General features: G+C 51.1%; 1 protein-coding gene across 1 annotated transcript in view; it reads left to right on the forward strand.

The window, feature by feature from the left end:
• Positions 1-8871: 8871 nt before the first annotated feature.
• INPP5D (inositol polyphosphate-5-phosphatase D) overlaps positions 8872-18318 on the forward strand; it is a 111219-nt gene continuing 101772 nt past the window's right edge. Inside the window, exon 1 of the mRNA XM_044241873.1 lies at positions 8872-9008. Within this exon, the coding sequence (XP_044097808.1) occupies positions 8875-9008 (134 nt within the window). The 5' untranslated portion in view covers positions 8872-8874. The remainder of the gene's footprint in view (positions 9009-18318) is intronic.

An 18318-nucleotide genomic window follows, 5' to 3' on the forward strand; every position in this document is an offset into this window, starting at 1 on the left:
TCTGGCTTCTGGGTGAGCTGCTTTGAGGATTTGGGGGAGGTGAAGAAGGCCTACAGAGCCAGTGCAGCCAGTGCGGTGAGGTAGAGGGCGTGTCTACAAGAGCTTGGCCGTTCTGCAGGTTGGGAGCAGTAGGGCTGCCCAGCCTCAGCGGCCTGGTGGGGGTTTCTCTGGGGAAGGTCAGCACCCCACCCAAAGGAGGAGCCTGGCTGGAGGTTTACGGGGGGCAGGGTGGGAAGAGGAGTCAAGGGTGGAGAGAGCCTGTGATGGGGGCTGTGAGCGTGAAGGTGGGGAAGGGAAGGAGGGGCTGCTTCCGACTGAAGGAAGGGAGGGAGATGGTGGTCCGAGGGACAGAGCAAGATCCAGAGGTCAAGATTTGGGGTGTGCACATTCCAAGAGGGGCCACTCCAGTGAGCAGATGTGGGAGTAGATGCCCCTCCAGATGTGGAGAAAGGAGCGCTCCCGCCAAGGGAAGAAGAAGGGCGGCAGGCTCATCTGGTGACCAGATTACAGTCTTTGCAAGTACAGGATCTGGGGCTTTGTCCTAGGGGCAGCCAAGAGCCATTTGAAGATTTTCGGTAGGGAAGTGGCAAAGCCAAAAACCAAACCAAGGCTTTAAGAAGATGAGCCTGGACGTTCTTTGCAGTCTAGATCGCAAACCAGAGCTTGAAATCGCGGATTTGGGAGATCAACCAGGTCTCCACTGCAAGGAGGAAGAGACCTCCTGGTAGGAAGGGATTTGCAGGGTGACAGCTTTAACAAGCAGCAGAGGGCCCCGCACGGCATCCAAGTGGTCATACACCCTCCTTGATTTTACAACAGGAAGCACGGAGGGTCAGGTAAGAACCATCCTCTGTTCCACCAGCAACTGGGTCGAATTCTAAAACTCTTGTGGGCAGGGCACCAGTACCCATGCCTGGAACCCAGCTACTCCTTCATCTGTGCCATTCCCAACAATGGGGGCCCAAGACGCTTCCAGAAAGAAGCAGGGGAGCAATCCAGAGAACGGGGCAGAGACTCTGGCCTGAGCATGTCAGAGTCCAGCGCAGAATTCTCGTCTCATCTAACTCAAAGTGTGTCGCATGCTCAGCGGTTCTGGGGTCAAGGGGAGATGAGCCGTAGTCTCAGATCTGCCTCTAACTTGAAGATGAATTCTTTCTTGAACATCTCTTGTTCTCGGTCTCTCTGCCAGTAAGATGGAGATAGTAATAAGACGCCCATGGGGCCTTGTGAGGATTGAATGAAGCAATTCATGCCAATAAGTTAGCCAGTATCTCACACAGACCAACTGAAAGGTGGATGTGAGCTTCTGCTATGACTCAGCAATATTTAGCACGACTGCTATGCACCGCACTGCTTCCCCTCCAGGGTCACCTGTTGAAGCCCTAACCCCCGGTGACTGTATTTGGAGATAGGTTTTTTAGGAGGTAATTAAGGTTAAGTGAGTTCCTAAGGATGGGGTCCTAATCCTCTAGGGTTGATAGCCTTATAAGAGGAGGAAGAGGGAGAAAAATCTCTCCCCCACCATCTGCCTTCTGTGCTGCCTACAGGTAAGAAGAACCACAAAGGAGGCAGCAAAAAGGCAGCCATCGGCAAGCCAGGGAGAATGTCCTCGGTAGAACTGGACACCCTGACCCCCTGATCTTAGGCTTCCAGCCTGCAGAGCTGTGAGAAAGTGTCTATCGTCGAAATCCCTGAGTCTGTGCTGTTTTGTTGTGGCAGCTGAGCGACCCAGGGGGCCAGATGCTGCATCCCAGACGGTGCAGGGAGGTGATGCTCAAATGAGGGGATAGGAGAGGGGCTGGTTGTGATGGGAAAACACTCTGAGCAAAGAGTAGGCAAAACTGTACCTCCCAAGGGGGGCCAACGCCAAGAGGAGGGATGACACTGGGCAGGAAGGTCAGAAAAAGACCGTGCTTCAGCAGCCTGGAGGCTGGCTCAGTCCCGTAGAAAGGGGAGGCCACGGGGGAGGACAATGTCAGGGTGGGGGGCATTTCAGAGGTGAGCTTCACGCAGCCTGGGGAGCCCATTGGCTAGCAGGGATGCAGTCAGCAAAACTCACAGCTTCCTCCGCACCCAGGGACGGCCACACAGGAGGAAGTCCACAAGAGGACAGGGGGGCAGAAGATCCTGATGGGGTTGCAGCTGGAACCAACAGCGTGGTTTTGCTGTTTGTTCTGGAGTGTTCGTTTAGAGAACTGAGGGCTGTGGAAGCAAAGAGGAAGAGGAACAGAGCCCGAGGCTGGGAAGGAATTGACGTGTAATTGCTGCAGAGAGCTGGTGGCTGTTGGCAGAAAATGCACTTAGGAAATGAAAGTAGTAACAGGCCCAGCCAAGGGAGGGTTGGGAAGTGCGCGGGGTCAGCGCAGAGGCTGGAGGTGGCCTAGCGGCGGCAGTGGCCTCCCCAGCACGTGTCAGTGGCAGCCGAGTGGCCTCAGCAGGCTGACCAGGGCTGGCCCATGTCTTGGCGCAGAGCCCCAGAGTTGCTGGCTCCAGAGTCTGGCAGGTCTGTCTCTGGAGGCAAAGAACCAGAAAGGGGTGTTTGCCACGGCCACGCGGTTACCTGAACGAGATCACTGGGGTACTTCGCTTGGTGCCACAAAGATGCAAAGCCGCGGGGGCCTCCAAGGCCGTGGGTCAGCCTTTCACACATTCATGTTCATTGCAGGAAACACACCCAGGCAGCTTTCTGGGAAAGGGAGCATACGAGTTTCTAAAAATTCCGATTGTATTGTAAATGCAAAGGGACAGTTCATTTTTAAATGAATCCTGTAATGAAAATCAAGAAGCCTTCTGAAACACAAGTCATCAAGGACTGTTGTTAAAAAGCGATTTCCTAAGTAGGATCCATGTCACTTTCTTAAATGGGACATCAGAATTGCCCCTCTGGGCTGAAGGAAATATAAAGACCCAATGCCCAGGCACCGTAGGTATGTCAATTGGTGCGACCTCTTTAGAAGACAATACGGCATCATGAACCCAAACAAAAAATGTGCCTTTGGACCCTAGTCACCCTTCTAGGGACCTGTCTGGCAGATACCCTGACTCTGCTTTGTAGGAGCAAATGTTGGAAACAATCTCAGGGTCCACTAGTAGGAGATTGGTACAATGCATGATACTTTAATGGGGTGTAATAGTTCTGGCTTTTAAAAGAATGCGGTAGATACCAAAAAGCTCCATGAGATGCTCAGAAATACTATGAAGTGAAAAAAGTAAGCTGCACAACAGGGTTTTTAAAAAAAAAAAAAAAAAAAAAAACGAGGCCTTGCAAAATTATGCTTGCACAAGCATAGATAGTGTTGCAAGAATATGAAGTTGCTGGCCATGGGGCACTGGGGCTGGGGGTCTGGGCTGGTAGGAACACTTACTTTCCTGTGAATTTTTACTATGGGTGTGTTATTTTTTTTTACTTAAAAAGAAAGGATTAAAGAAAAAAAAAAGTCTGTCTCTTCCTTATGAATCCGGAGGGCTGTGTGTTGGGAGGCCACGAGCTTGCCACAAAAAGCCAAGCCTTCCTGAAGGATTTCACCCATGCCTTCTGAAGCCCGAGTTCTCTTATTATTTATTTAATTTTTATTACAGAAAAGTAGTATGTGGTCGCAAAGGAAATCTGGGAAAGTGGAAGGAGGAAAAAGATTGCTACCTAATTCACTAGCCTTTGTATGCGGTGATTTCCCAAGATAACATTTTTTGTTTTTGTTTTTTTGTTTTTTGTTTTTTCTGTAGTTGGATTCATACTGTAGCCTCAAATTGGTTTCCTGGTGTTTTTATTTTGAATATGTTCCTGTGTCCTTAACAATCTTTGCGAAAGACACAAGTTATTTTTGTGGATGTGATTTTCTCCCTTACCCAATTTTTCCCCAAATCAAGCCCCATTCTCCCGGTGGCAGTTCAGGGCTATTTGATTTCCTGGCAAGGGGAGAACTGCAGCTGCCAGGCCTTTGGTATCTGAAGGAAATCCTTGAGCACAATTATGGACTCAGTCACTCCTGGTTGGGGGGCAGGTAGGGGAAGCCTTGGGAAATCGCCCCCATCCCTGATGGCCTTGTTACTATGGGAACAGGAGAGGTGGGGCTCTAGGAAATCGACAGCCGCTGTGCAGGGTCACCTAGAAACTCATGGCCGGAGGCAAGAATTGGAGGCTCCCCCTGGTGGTGGGGAGTCACAGGCTCTGAATCTGACCCATTTTAGGTTATTTTTAGTAGTAGATGAAGAGCATTTTTATAGAATCTTGGCCTCTTTGAGACCAGGGTTGTTAAACCAATGGCCAGGGTCACTGACCGTGGCTGCTGGCTGGAGTCCCACCCAGATTCTGTCGTCCAGGCATCAGTCAGGAGGGCCACCATGGCCCTCCTCATCTTCTTCATCCCAGAGCCCCCATGTTACACCAGACACTTAGGAACCTCACAGATATTCTTCAGCAGAGATATTACTACCCCCTTCCCAGAGACACAAACGAGGATTGAATGCTGGATCTTGGGTCCCAGCTGGGGTTCGGATCGGGTCTCGCTCCCCTGTGTGTGAGCTCCAGCTCTGAAACCAGGGATTGCAGGGGAAAGAGTGTGTGCGTGCTGTGAACAGGGACCCTGCCTTCCCACCCTTCACGGCGCACCAGGCTCCGGGAGGCTTCGCCCAGGGTGAGAAACCCGGCCCAGCACTCAGGACTGCTGAGTCCAATTCGTGTCTGCAGGGGTCTGGAGAGAGGATCTAGAAAGGCAACCTGAAGCTGCCACAGCAGAAGGGAAGCGGAGACTCACTGTGAGAAGGCAGGCAGGTGCACCCAGGCATCCTGCCTGCCCTTGAAAATTATGGGGGTGAGGCTGGGAGAGAGAGGGCTGAAGCAGGAGGGACCGGACCCTTCCTTCCTGGTGGAGGGTCAGAGGTATGATGATCCTCGCTATGTCTGGAAGTGTTCCAGATCTCGGGAGATCTCCACTGGGTGGGCTACTTACACTCTGGTCAGAGAGTGAGCCCCTTCCCCCCTCTCAGTAACATTATTGAGGTCCTTGACCTTTGATTTGGGAGGGGTCCATGCGGGCAGGGTAAATTCTCAGGACAGAGGAGATGGGGGAGCAACCCACCTGCCCTGGGCCCCTGACATTGGGAGCAGTGCTCCTCGATGACAGGAAGCCCAGGTCCCCTGGTCCTAGCCCAGTCCTCTGTGAGTGGGCACTCCCTCCCCTTCTTCAGCCCAAGATGTTTTTTTATCAGGTTTGGTGGGGGGGGGGCATTTACTTCTGATGACACCAGCTAGTGATCAGATTTCAAACACTTCCTTCTGTGTTAGTAAGGGTTCTCCAGAGCTACAGTGCTGACAGGATGTGTGTACGTGAGTGTGTACATAAATGAGACAGATTTATTTTGTAAGGAATTGTCTCATATGATTATGGAAACTCTTAAGTCCAGAATCTGCAGGGTGGACAGGCAGGCTGGAGACCCAGGGAGGAGTTGAGGCTGCAGTTCAAGCCAAAGGCAGTCTGCTGACGGAATTCCCTACTCTTGGGGCACCTCGGTCTTTTCTAGTAAGTCCTTCAACTGATTATATGAGGCTCACTGGCAATATGGAGAGTAATCTGCTTTACTCAGAGTTTACTGATTTAAATTTTATCTTTTTTAAGATTTTTATTTATTTATTTGAAAGAGAGAGCACAAGCAGGGGTAGCAAGAGAGGGAGAAGCAAGCCTCTCTCTGAACAAGGAGCCCAATGCAGGGCTCTATCCCAAGACCCTGAGAGCATGACCTGAGCTTAACTGACTAAGCCACCCAGGCACCCCCAGAGTTATTGATTTAAATACTAATCTCAGGGAGTGGGGGGGATGGGTGAGCCTGGTGATGGGTATTAAGGAGGGCACGTATTACAATGAACACTGGGTATTACACACAAACAATGAATCATGGAGCACTATATCAAAAACGAATGAAGTACTGGATGGTGACTAATGTAACATAAAAAAATATAAAACATAAAAATAAGTAAATACTCATCTCATCTAAAAATATCTCCACAGAGACAACTAGAATAATGTTTGGCCAAATATCTATGTACTGTGGCCTCACCAAGTTGCACCAAAAATTGACTATCACAACTCCCTTTGCCTTTGGCGACTCTATGCATAAACACTTGCTCTCCCTCGTTCTCCAGCAGGAGCCAGTGGGTGACACCTCTCTACTGGCCCAGGCTGGGGGGTTGTGGGGAGTCCTGGGGTCCAGCAAAGGGCTTCCATGAACACAAGACAATAAAAAATGGGATCTGGACAGGAAACAAGAGCCTGGACATCACAGAGACTCTTCCAGTGCCCTGACTGGATACAAAAGGTATAAAAAATCACCACTTCTCTAGCCATTATTCTCAATCTTCACTGATAAATCACTATACCCCACATGGGTCCACGATTTTATAACACAAATTTTTAGTACATTGTGTATATAGACATGGTCCCTGCAGAAAATATTTACCCAGGCCCCACCCACCCACCATTAGGGCAGTCCTGATCCAAATGTTGCCATTTTCCAAGCCTCCCCCAACAGGGGGCTCAGTCAGTTAAACATCCCCACTTTTGATTTCCACTTGTGTCTTGATCTCAGGGTTGTGAGATGGAGCCCCTTGGAGGGTTCTGTGCTCAGTGTGGAGGCTGCCTAGGACTCTCCCTCCCTTTCCTTCTGCCCCATGTGTTCTCTCTCTTAAATAAATAAAATCTTTTTTAAAAAACTATTGCAGTTTTTAGAACATGGGGAGCAGAAGAATGGGGGACCAGGAAGCGGACCATGTCAGATGGCTCAGGCAACTGCGTTGGGCGGAAGTAGAGATGGGATGGGCCTTAAAAATTAGGGAAACATATGTGTCATGTATGTGTTGTGTGTGTCCAAGGAAAATCACAGTGGAGTCAAAGGACAAGGGCAGTCCCAGTGGTCACCCAGTTCTGCTGAGAGGCAGGACTTGGTGGGGCTAGAGGCTTGAGAGAGGGAAGGCGGGAAGCTGGAGAGTATGGCAAGAAGATAGTTATAAATGGAAGAGTCAGTCTTCCATTTGTGATGGATGAATTGTCGAAGTCCTGAGGGGCCAGGATTGCAGATGGGTCCTCCTGATGGGCCCTAGAGAGACCAGGGGGCTTCGAGACTGAGACCAATGAGGAGGCTGGCGGAGGTTAGCAGGGAGGCAAGACCAGTACTAAGTGGGTGATAAGAGGATCCATCTGCTGGCTTCTGGAAGGCCAGAGAGTGGAGGCTAGCCCTTGTCCCCATCATTTCCCCATGACTAGCTTAGGACCTGCCCAGAGGACCCTCGCTTCCTACACTTCCTATGTTCTGAGGATTTGGGAGTTGAGTCACTGGTCCAGTGGAAGGAGCGGGGGAGGGGCAGTGGTTAGGGGAGAGGAAGCTCAGAGTGACTTGGGGAGGTGGGAGAGAGGACCGGGGAGGTCACTGGGCTGGAGTTTCCAGAAGGAACTTCACCCGGAGCCCAGGGGCCACACTCTGGGCCTCAGAATCAGAGTGTGGTTGTTCAGAAACACCTGCTATGCGGGAGTATGTCCATGAAGAGGAGGTGCTGGGGGCACCGCAGCGCAGGTGAGCTCCCTTAGGAGCTACTTTCCTCAAGGTAGAAAAGAGGAAATGGGCTGACAGAGAGAAGTCTGGCAGCTCCTGCAGCTCAAATGCGGATGTAGAGCTACGGGTTTCGGATGGAGGCTCCCTGAGCTCCGGCCTGTGGAGGGAGGTCTCCTGTCAGGTCTTGGTCGCGCGGGGGTTGTTGGGGCAAGGTCTGGGTGTGGGATTGAGGGGCAGCGCACATTGTGCAATAGGTCACAGTGACCCTTCACCCTGGTTGGCTTGACCCAAGAACTGAGTGCACCCCAGGCCTGGGCGTCCGCTTTGGAGCCCCCAGAATGTGCTGATCTAGGGTGGTGGCCCCTGGGAGTCAGCTCTCCTTTGAGCCACCGGCACGTGCAGTCACGCCCAGACTGGGAAGAGCCACAGCCTTGCCGGCCACGCCCACTCCGCTGAGGTAAGGGACACTGGAAGACCCATTGCTTATCCTTGGCCAGGTGGCCAGCCCGGAGCGAAGTGTGATTTCTCCAGCATCTTGGAAAGACCCAGAGGTGAAAATCCAGCCTGTGTTCGCCCTGTGCTATGTCCATGTTTCGGGCCCTTTACACCCTTCTTGTGTCACTAAGCAGGGCGGCCCTGGAGACCAAGGCTCCTTCACACCCCCAGGCCCCTGGGGACGAGGGTTAAGGTTGTCACAGAGCTGTCACCGGGGCCCTTGGAGCCCTTCGGTGGTGTCATCCAAGGTCCTCCCAGCACCAGGGCTGCGCGGTGCCCTGAGTCTCTCACGTGGGGCTGGGGCTCCACGGTGATCCCACCCTTCAGTTTTGCCGGGTTCCGGGGGCACAGGCCGGGTCGGAGAAGCAGCTCTGGGGCAGTGTAGGCTCGAAGGCGGAGGGATCTAGCCCGGGCGTGGCCCTCCCACGTGAACAGCAGGCCAGGCCCCTGGTGGCCACTGCTCTGGCGGGTCCACACCTGGTAGGCTACCCTTCTTCAGAAGCCAGCCATGGGCCTCCCCACCCCAGAGCAGCTGCCCCCCCCTCCCAGGCCTCGGTGGGGAGGGGCGGCAGGCGGGTGGGCGGGGTGGGAAGGAGCAGCGCGGCCTCCCCGGCTGGTCTCCGCAATGAGGAAGTTCTCCGCGGCCGCTGGCTTCCTTTCCCCCGCCGAGCTCCTGAAACAGGAAGTCGGTCAGGGAGCTGGTGGCAGCAGCGGGGCAGCCGAGAGGGGACAGACAGACGGCGGCTCCAGCTCCCAGTGCAGGGGCCTCGGCGACCCTCAGTGGCGCGTCGGTCCTGCGGTGGCCGCGGGCCCGGCCCCGGGAAGCCCGTGCCCGCCATGGTCCCCTGCTGGAACCACGGCAACATCACCCGCTCCAAGGCCGAGGAGCTGCTGTCCAGGACGGGCAAGGACGGGAGCTTCCTTGTGCGCGCCAGCGAGTCCATCTCCCGGGCCTACGCGCTGTGTGTGCTGTAAGTGCGGCGCCCGCCCTGGCCGGGGAGGGGAGGCCGGCTGGGGCCTCGCGCCCACGCGGGGACAAATTGTCTTCATGGCACGGGATGCGTGTACCTGTCTTGCCTGTTGCCCAGATTTGTTGGTGGGTCCAGCCAAGGCCCACTGTGGGCCCTGCTGGGCCTTGGAGCTCAGGTTTTTTTGCCCCAGAGGCTCCCTAGGACCACCGGGGACCTGGTCACCCTTGCCCGCTATCCAGGGGCGGTGGTGCCAGGGGCCGGGCCGGGGGTCTCCAGGTTCTGGGAGGCAGGCGGAAGCTCAGGGATCCAAAGCGGGTGCCTGTGTTGGAAAGCGGCTTGGTCAGCTCAGGTGTTGGTCTAAGATGCCCAGCCTGGAAACCCTCGTGGAAGAACAGATGTGGCAAGAGAGAACCTTTCTGGAACCTAGGCTTTGGGTCCCTGGAGGAAGTTGTTGTTCGGGGAATCAGAATATGGGGTGGGTTCACTCCAGAAAGAGCTCTCAGTTCACCCAAAAGTTGCGTTTGGGGCCCTGAGAGCAGAGGAAGTCACCATCACTGACAGGGAGAGCCTCTTCTCTCCACCCCCCAGCCCTGGGCTGTGTCCTCAGCCCTGGGCTGTGTCCCCAGCCAGTTTTTGCCTCTTGGCCATCATCAACTCTCCCCACATCCCCACTTCACCCCACTTCCAGCTCTGGGATATTGCTGAAACCTCCAGTTGTCTTAACAACGGAGGAAACAGCCACTTGCTGAAGGTTCTTTTTAAAAACACCTTCGTTTGACCCATGTCTGAAAAAGCCCTCATGCTTGCAGGCCTGTCATCTCACCACCCCTCAAGGCACTGTTGGGGATAGGTTGTCCCCCTGCTCCTCTCAGGTAGCATCCATGGACTTGCAGAAAGTTCCCTCAGAACAGGCAAGATGGGAAATAAGTCACTGACTGCACACCTGTTTTGAGCATTGAGTGTAAGCATTTGTCTTGCTGTTACCCCATTTCATCCTCATGGCAACCTGAACTGCAGGCCCCCTGTCAGTCCCCTTTACAGATGAGGAAACTGAGGCTCTGATGGGCTCAGAGACTGATGACAGTCAAAGCCAGGGCCATCTGCCCCCAGAGGCTGCATGCACCCAGGTAACTGGACCCTTGCTGCCCTGCTCCTAATGCTGTCAGGCCAAGTGTGAACATAGGGTTCCAGGGGACAGCAAGAGAAGCCAGGGTGCTGACAAGGATGCAGCTGGCCAGTGGTTTCAAATGCTGACTGCACCAGAGGCTCATCTCCCAAGGCCAACTTCCCCTACCACCCCCCACTTTTGCAGTCAGGGGAAGGGACCCAGGACTTCCCCGCAGGCACTGCCTCTGTGGGCACCTGCCAGCGGGGCCTTGGAAAGGATGGGAACACTCCACACTGACTCCACTGGGCCCCCATGGCTCTCTCTTGCCCTGTGGACCATCGCGGAAGGCTCAAGCTAGTGGGTGTTAGCTGTGGGCTGAGCCTCCCACTGAGAGTTTCCAGGACCCTCCCAGCGGCCCTTTGGTCAGGGTGCTCTGGCAGGGTGCTCAGGTTGTGCACAGGTTACAGACATGGTCTCTGACTCTGCGCTGGCAAGCCAGAGCTAGGGCTGGGCGTAGAGGCCCTTGCGAACCTCTTGTCCCTCGGCCCCAGACTGCGAGTGAGTGGAAGGAGCTCTGAAAGGGGAGGTCTTTGTCTCCATTGCCCTGCTGGCTGGTGGCAGGCTGGGGTCCGGGCCTAGTTTTCTGTATTCCTTCCTCCCTCTCTCCTCCCCTCTGCCTATCTGCACTGAATTACTCTCAGAGTTGCAGCAAAGATACAGGGTCTGTTTCTTAGGGACAGTGCCCGTGGTGCCCACAGATGTCTGCTCTTCTCATCAAGCTCCCATCCTCAAAGCCCTTTTAGGTCCAGACCCCAGCGCTTGGATTCCTCCTAGTGCTGGGAACCCTGACAGGGTGAAAAGCAGCTGGGCTTTTCTCCGTTTCCCAAGTGCTGTCTGTCTGGAAGTCAGCTAGGAGCGCAGGGATCCCGGGGAGCCAGGCATGCAGAAGGAAGCCACCAGGAGCTTGCCCTCCCTCTCTAGAAACATCCAGGGGAAAAGGCTTCCTGGCCAGGCATGCCAAGACCTCCTTGTGCCTGTGCCCATTGGCTGGAGCCTCTCCCCGCTGCCTGCCAGTGAGTGAGGGGACAGCAGGGAAGCTAAGCTATTGTGTCGGGAGCACCAGGAACTGTGTACACCTTCTCCCCAGTGGCCTTGGTGCCCAGGAAAGAGAACAGGATTTGACTATTTAAATGGAATGAGGGAGGGGGAAGGGAGACGCCAAAAGACAAGGCTGCAATTCAGGGCCGCCCATGTGACAAGAGCGCACCATCACCCCAGGCCTCGAAAACCCACATTTCCTCCCCAGAGGTCAGCCCTACAACCTGCCCCTGGGCAGGAAAGCTCAGCCCTTTCCTCCACAGGAAAGAGCCCTGCTGGAGGGAGATCCCAGAGGCCCTTCTTGGGCACAGAGAGCTGGAGGGGGAAGACCCCAGGCAGCTGGCCACGTGGTTTGAGTCTAGCTCTGCCATCTTGCAACAAGGGGCTTGAAAACATGAGGGACGGCGGGCTTGTCCAGATGGGGCCAGCGTCAGCCTCCCCTGACCAGATTCAAAGCTGCCACGGGGCACCTAGAGGGGGTGTCTGACCCATCTGGGATGGGGACATGAAGGGGTTTCAAGCTCATGCCCTCCTCTCCTGCCAGGGTGGCCCGTCCGCATGGGGTCAGTGTTACCTTCAGGTGCTTATGCTGCAGAAAAGAGATATACCTTTGGGGATGCGGGGGTAGGGGTGTCCCTCCATGGAAAGGGCCTGGGGTCAGCAGGGTCAGCCTCCTCTTGCTCAGGCCGCACAGGCGGAACTAGAATGATGGCCCAGCCTCGTTGGGGACACCACAAGCCCAGTTGGGTGGCCTTCCCACCACAGTGCACTAGAAAGTGTTGGTTTTCCTCCTGGGGGAAGAGCAGGCGTGTGCAGCCTTTGGGTCAGGAACCAGCACCCCGTCCAGGCAGCGGGGGCAGGGAAGTGGTCTTGGTTTCCTCAGGACACAACCCTCTGTCCTCCGAGGTGCCCAGGCACAGCCACAGTTGCCTTCCCAGGGACAGAGTACCAGGCAGCCTTGACGGAGGCCTCGTCAGCACAGCCCCTAGGATAAAGAAGCACTAGAAGGACACTGAGCCACCAAAAGTTCCCTCAGAGAAGGCATTCTTCTTGTTGGGACACCAGAATGTGATAGGGCCACTGAGGTAGAGTAAGCCTTAAGCCTTGTTCCCCTAACAGAAGGGGGTTGCTCACCTCTTCTGTCTAAAAATAACCCAAAAGACTCCTGAAGGCTTACTGTGTGCCCGGCTCCCTATTCTAGGTTCTTTATGTGGATTAACTCACTGTCCCTGATGGCCTTTAGAGGAAGGACTCCCATCATCCCCACTTTACAGATGAGGAAGCTGAGACCCAGAGAGGTTAGGCGGCCTGTCATGTTTATAGGACTGATAACGGTCAGGGTCAGGACTTGAACTCAGGCCATTCTCAGGAGGGAGAAAAGGAGGGGAGCCAGCCAGCCTCGGTGTGCGTGGGGTCAGGGAGGCCTGGAAAGGGGAGGCACAGAGAAGGGTCGTGGGAGGGCATTGATGTCCAGGAGAGGTGTAAAGCCATGTCCTGTGGTAAGAGTGCATGGCATGACCCCCTTCCTCCAATCCCCTTCCAACATTTGAGTCAGGTTTGCACTGCTCATTGCTTATTTTTGTGCAATGCAAAGAACTATTGGTTTTCATACCTGGTGTTGACAGAAAGTGAGGACAAATGCTGGCCCAGACAGTTGCCAACAGCCAGAGCTAAAGGATCACGGGCTCTTGAAATCCCCTTTACATAAGAGCTTGTCCAAGGACTACTCTTTTCAGTCTTCTCTCCAGGTTCAAGGCAGGCAGGCAGGAGTGGTGTGCCTGTGAAGGCCTGTGTGTTGAATGGGTCACTGGCATCTTCTATTTGAAGTGATTCAGAAGAACCTGGTAAAGTCAAGTGCCTCCAGGCTTTCTGGGCCCGTACCCAGCATTTTGGAACCAAAACAGGCTCTGGCTTTCGTGTGTTTTGCAAGCTGGCCTACCTGACAGGTTACATTCACATGAGCATAGACCTTGGTGCTTCTTCGTTGAGTGGTCCCCTCTCCTGAAGTGTGAGCCCAAGCATGGTGGAGAAATGGCAGTGGTGCCCCTGACCAGATCTTCCTGCTTGCCCCAGTGATGGAGTGAGGGGAAGCCCACCCTTCTTGCCTGAATCCCTGCCCTGGGACACCGTCCTAAGGGGGAGGCCCTCTGTGGTTGGCCATATCTGGTGTGAGTTCTATTCATGAGACACTAACCTCCCTGTCCCCACCCTGCATTGTCGCTGGTAACATGCCCCGTCCTTGGGTTATAAATGGAATCATATATAATATGTGGCCACTTCTGTCTGGCTGTTTTCACCCAGCACAATGTGTTTAATTTCACCTGTGAGGCAGCCTGAGTGTTCCTTTTTATGGCTAAATAATTGTTGTGTGGATAGGCCACATTGTACATGTCCATGCATCAGTTGATGGACATGTGGGTTGTTTCCATTTTGGGGGATGTCGTGAACATTGCTTCTGTGAACATTAGTGTGCAAGTTTTTACGTAAACATGTGTTTTTGGTGGTCTTGGGCGGAATTGCTGTGTCCTGTGGTAATTCTAGCTTTTTGTAGAATTGTCACCCTGCTTTCACAGAAGCGGCTCTGTTTTCTGTCCCCGTCAGCTGTGTGTGAGGGTTCTGATGCTCCCACATCTTTACCCAGCTTTGTCGTTGTCTTTTTGGTAATAACCATCCCAGGGTGGGTGTGAAGTGGCCTCTTGTTGCGACTTTTGAGTTGTGTTTCCGTAATGACCAATGATGCTGACTTTCTTTTCATGTCACTTGGCTATTTCTCTATCTTATTTGGAGAAATATGTATTCAGGTCCTCTGCCCTTTTAAAAAGATAGGGTTATCTGTCCATCTCTTGTTGTCATTGGATTATTGGGAGGGTAAAATGGGAGAATGTGGGCAACGCGTGTGACCCAAGGCCAGGCACGTGATAAGCATCCACTGGCTATTATTTCGTACAAGTGATAGAGTGAGTAGTGACATCTCAGATGCAGGGGAGAATGGGCCGTCTGTTAAGAAGATTCTGCAGCAGAAGGAAAGAGGAGAGCTTGGGCCTGAGTGTCACTTCAAGAACTTCCTGGAGGCCTGTAAGAGCCTCCAGGAGACAGTGAGCTGTCATGTGGGGCCTCCTCGGAGGAAGCGCTCAAAGAGATAAGGCAGGAAGAACACTTGAATGGTGCATGAGTGTCCAGTGGCTGCTGGGGCCAGGGTTGAGTGCCCAGAAGCCTGAGGGAGAGAGGGGTATGGGGCACGGATGCCAGGAAGAAGCACCAGGTAGATTGAAGAGAAAGTCAAGAAGGAATGGCGGCCATCTTAAGAGTGATTAACTAGTTTCCATTTAGGAGGGAGATCCTCAGGGGACAGAAGTCCTAAGGCTCTGAAGAGGGAGCCCAACTTGTAGATAAGGTGGAGATCAGTGCGGGTAGCTGCAGCAGGCCTTGTCCTGGGGGGAAGTGGGGAGAACAAGCCCACAGTTCTGGGGACCAGATCTCTCCTTTCTCCCATGCTCACGTCATACCCCCTTTGTCCATTAAGTAGAAAAACTTCATATTGGGGCACCTGGGTGACTCAGTTGTTAAGATTTGCCTTCAGGGGCACCTGGGTGGCTCAGTGGGTTAAAGCCTCTGCCTTCGGCTCAGGTCATGATCCCAGGGTCCTGGGATCGAGCCCCACATCAGGCTCTCTGCTCAGCAGGGAGCCTGCTTCCCTTCCTCTCTCTGCTTTCCTCTTTGCCTACTTGTGATCTCTGTCTGTCAAATAAACAAATAAATAAATCTTTCAAACAAAACAAAACAAACAAACAAAAAAGATCTGCCTTCAGCTCAGGTCATGATCCCAGGGTCCTGGGATCGAGCCCCACATCTGCTCAGCAGGAGGCCTGCTTCTCCCTCTCCATTCCCCCTGCTTGTGTTCCCTCTCTCCCTGTGTCTCTCTCTGTCAAATAAACAAAAATCTTTAAAAAAATAAGATAAAAATGAATATATATATATATATATATATATATATATATATATATATATATATAGTTTTAACAAGTACCAGCACCCAAACAATTTGGGTTCAGCTACTTTTTAAAAATAACCTCAGGTAGGGCTGGCTCCAAAATGGTCCACTGCTCTAGCCTCCTCACTTACCAGCCAGGCACCTGGCCTCTGAAGAGGAGACAGCTTGTGAGGCCACTGCTGGCATCGGAGGCCACATAGAACTAGATCTGCTGATAAGCACTGCCGTGTCCCTTTCAAGTAACTTAAAAAAAATACAGCATTAAGGGGGTGCCAGGGTGGCTTCAAAAGCCTCTGCTTTTGGTTCAGGTCATGATCCCAGGGTCCTGGGATGAGCCCCACATCAGGCTCTCTGCTCAGCAGGGAGCCTGCTTCCTCCTCTCTCTGCCTGCCTCTCTGCCTACTTGTGATCTCTGTCTGTCAAATAAATAAATAAAATCTTTTAAAAAAATACACCATTAAGTATAATATATGAAGGGTACAAAGTGTAAAGGAGGAAAATAATCACCCAATTGCCGAGAGACCAACATAAATACTGTTAATTCGTGGGTGTATATTCTCTCTCTGCATTCCTCTTTCCCCCAGAGAGAGATAAATCTCTGTACTATATATTTAGCTCTAACCGTGTCATTTTGGTTTGTGTTTTTTAGCAACGCTAACCTTTCCTGGTTAGTTAAAATTCTTTCCCCTAAATATCATATTTAACGGGTGCCAAAATTCTATTACATGATGTGCTGCAACTTCGGAAGCAAGTCTTGTATTGTCAGACATTTAAGTTACCAGCAGCGTTTTGTTGTTATAAACATGATGGTGTTGAAGGGCTCAGTGCAGATGTGACATTTCTGGTTACAGATTCCCAGTGGTGGAATTACTGGATAAAGGGCTGAAAAGTTTTTTAGTCTCTTGATACAGAAGGACAAATCACTTTCCAGAAATTTTGTTCCATTTTGTGTTCTGGCCGGCTGTATGAGGGGTGCTCACCTCATTCCAGTCTCCTGGACTGAATATTTGCACTTAAAAATATCTGCATTTAAAAACAATCTGAGGGTTTTGAAGGGGCGGGGGATGGGAGGTTGGGGGAACCAGGTGGTGGGTATTAGAGAGGGCACAGATTGCATGGAACACTGGGTGTGGTGCAAAAACAATGAATACTGTTACGCTGAAAAGAAATTTTAAAAAAATTATTAAGTTGCAAGGTGAAAGTGTTTCATTTCTGTTCCTTTTTCTTTGCATTTCTTGGTGGCAGTCCCAGTAAACTTGTTTGGTAGGACTGTTGACCTTCATAATTTGTCTTTGGTGAATGAGCTGTGCATTCTGTTTGCCATTTTTCTTATGAAGCTGTGGTTTTTCTGGTACCTGTTTGCATGAAGACCTTAGATCACTTTTTTTTTTTAAGATTTTATTTATTTATTTGACAGAGAGAGAGACAACCAAAGAGGGAACACAAGCAGGGGGAGTGGGAGAGGGAGAAGCAGGCTGAACAGGGAGCTGGATGTGGGGCTCCATCCCAGAACCCTGAGATCATGACCTGAGCCGAAGGCAGAAGCTTAACGAAGGAGTCACCCAGCTGTCTGTTAGATCGCTTTTGTTGCAAATATTTGCACTGTGGTTTGCCTTTAAACTTTATGATTTCTTTGACATTCAGAGATTGTAAATTTTCATGAAGTCTATCAGTCTTTTTCCTTTGTGATTTTTTTTCTCCTTTGCTTTTCAATGTGAAGTGTCCATGCACGGCTATTTTGTTTTGTTTGTTTGTTTGTTTTTGTCCCCATTAGGAGGTGGGAGGGTTAGGACAGGGTCTGTGGAACTTGATAGACTCGGGCTAAGGATGATTGTGCCTGTCCAGCCTCCAGCAATTCTATGGGGTCTTGGTTTCCTCATCTGAAAAGCAGGGCTGAGAATGGCTACGTAGTAGTGGCGGCCGGTGGATTAAACAAATGTGTGTATCACATGCAAGGTATTTGGCAAAAACAGATAGAAGAATGATAGGCTTTTTTTTTTTATTTTATTTCTGGTTTTTGTTTTTTTTACATCGAACACTTTAATCTCTCTGGAATTAAATCAGTGATTCAATGAATGGTATAAGACAAAGGTGTATGTGTATTTTTTTAGTAACCAATCATCTTTCTCAGAAACTTTGAATGATTTGTGCCTTTTCTGAGTCCTCTTTCCCTGTATATTAAGTATTATATATATCTTTCTTGCCTGTTTACCCTTTTCCACGTATGTCTGGCTTTCTTATGCCAAATGCATCACCGCAATTTTGTAAGTTATTTTATTTTAGGACTTTCTTATCTGTTGTTTTTGAGCGTTCTTCCAGGTGAACCAGCTAGGAATTTTGTCAAGCTGGAAAAAATACAGTTGGGACTTCAATTCCAATGGCAGGAAATCCATAATATAACTTGTGGAAAGGAACATTTTAGTATTAGTCATTTATTTATTTAGTTATGTACCAGAGAGAGCACAAGCAGGGAGAGCAGCAGAGGGAGAAGCAGGCTTCCTGCTGAGCAAGGAGCCCGATTTGGGACTCGATCCCAGGACCCTGGGATCAGACAAAGGCAGACACTTAACTGACTGAGCCACCCAGACATCCCAGGAATATTTTAGTATTAGTCTTAATGATAAGTACACATTCCCTTCTTTAAAATCTTGTAGTTTTCTTTCTATAGTTCCTTTCTATTTCTCATTAGGATTACGTCTGATTACTTTATAATTTTGTTACTTTTGTAAATGAAACCTTTTCTTCTCCAGTTACCCTTTTGTGGTAACTGATAACATACAGGGAATTTATAGGTTTTTATAAATTTAACTTTTATTCTATCATTTTACTTACTCCTCATTATTTCAAACTATTTTTCATTTGCTTCTCTTGGATTTTCTTGAGAGACCATTATGTTATATATAAATTGTGATCATTTTGTGGCCTACTTTCCAGGTACTTAGAACTCTGATTAAGGTTTCATAGTTTATTACATTGGCCAGTATTTCTAAAACATTGCAGTGGAGGGTATTGGGAAGAGAATAGATGTACCTCAGGAGGTTCTGTGAGAGTCAAACATGACATTGCCTGGGAAGGACTTGATATAATATCTACACGAAGTTAGCACTTGATAA

The sequence above is a fragment of the Neovison vison genome, chromosome 3, assembly GCF_020171115.1.
Source record: "Neovison vison isolate M4711 chromosome 3, ASM_NN_V1, whole genome shotgun sequence".
Lineage (NCBI taxonomy): Eukaryota > Metazoa > Chordata > Mammalia > Carnivora > Mustelidae > Neogale > Neogale vison.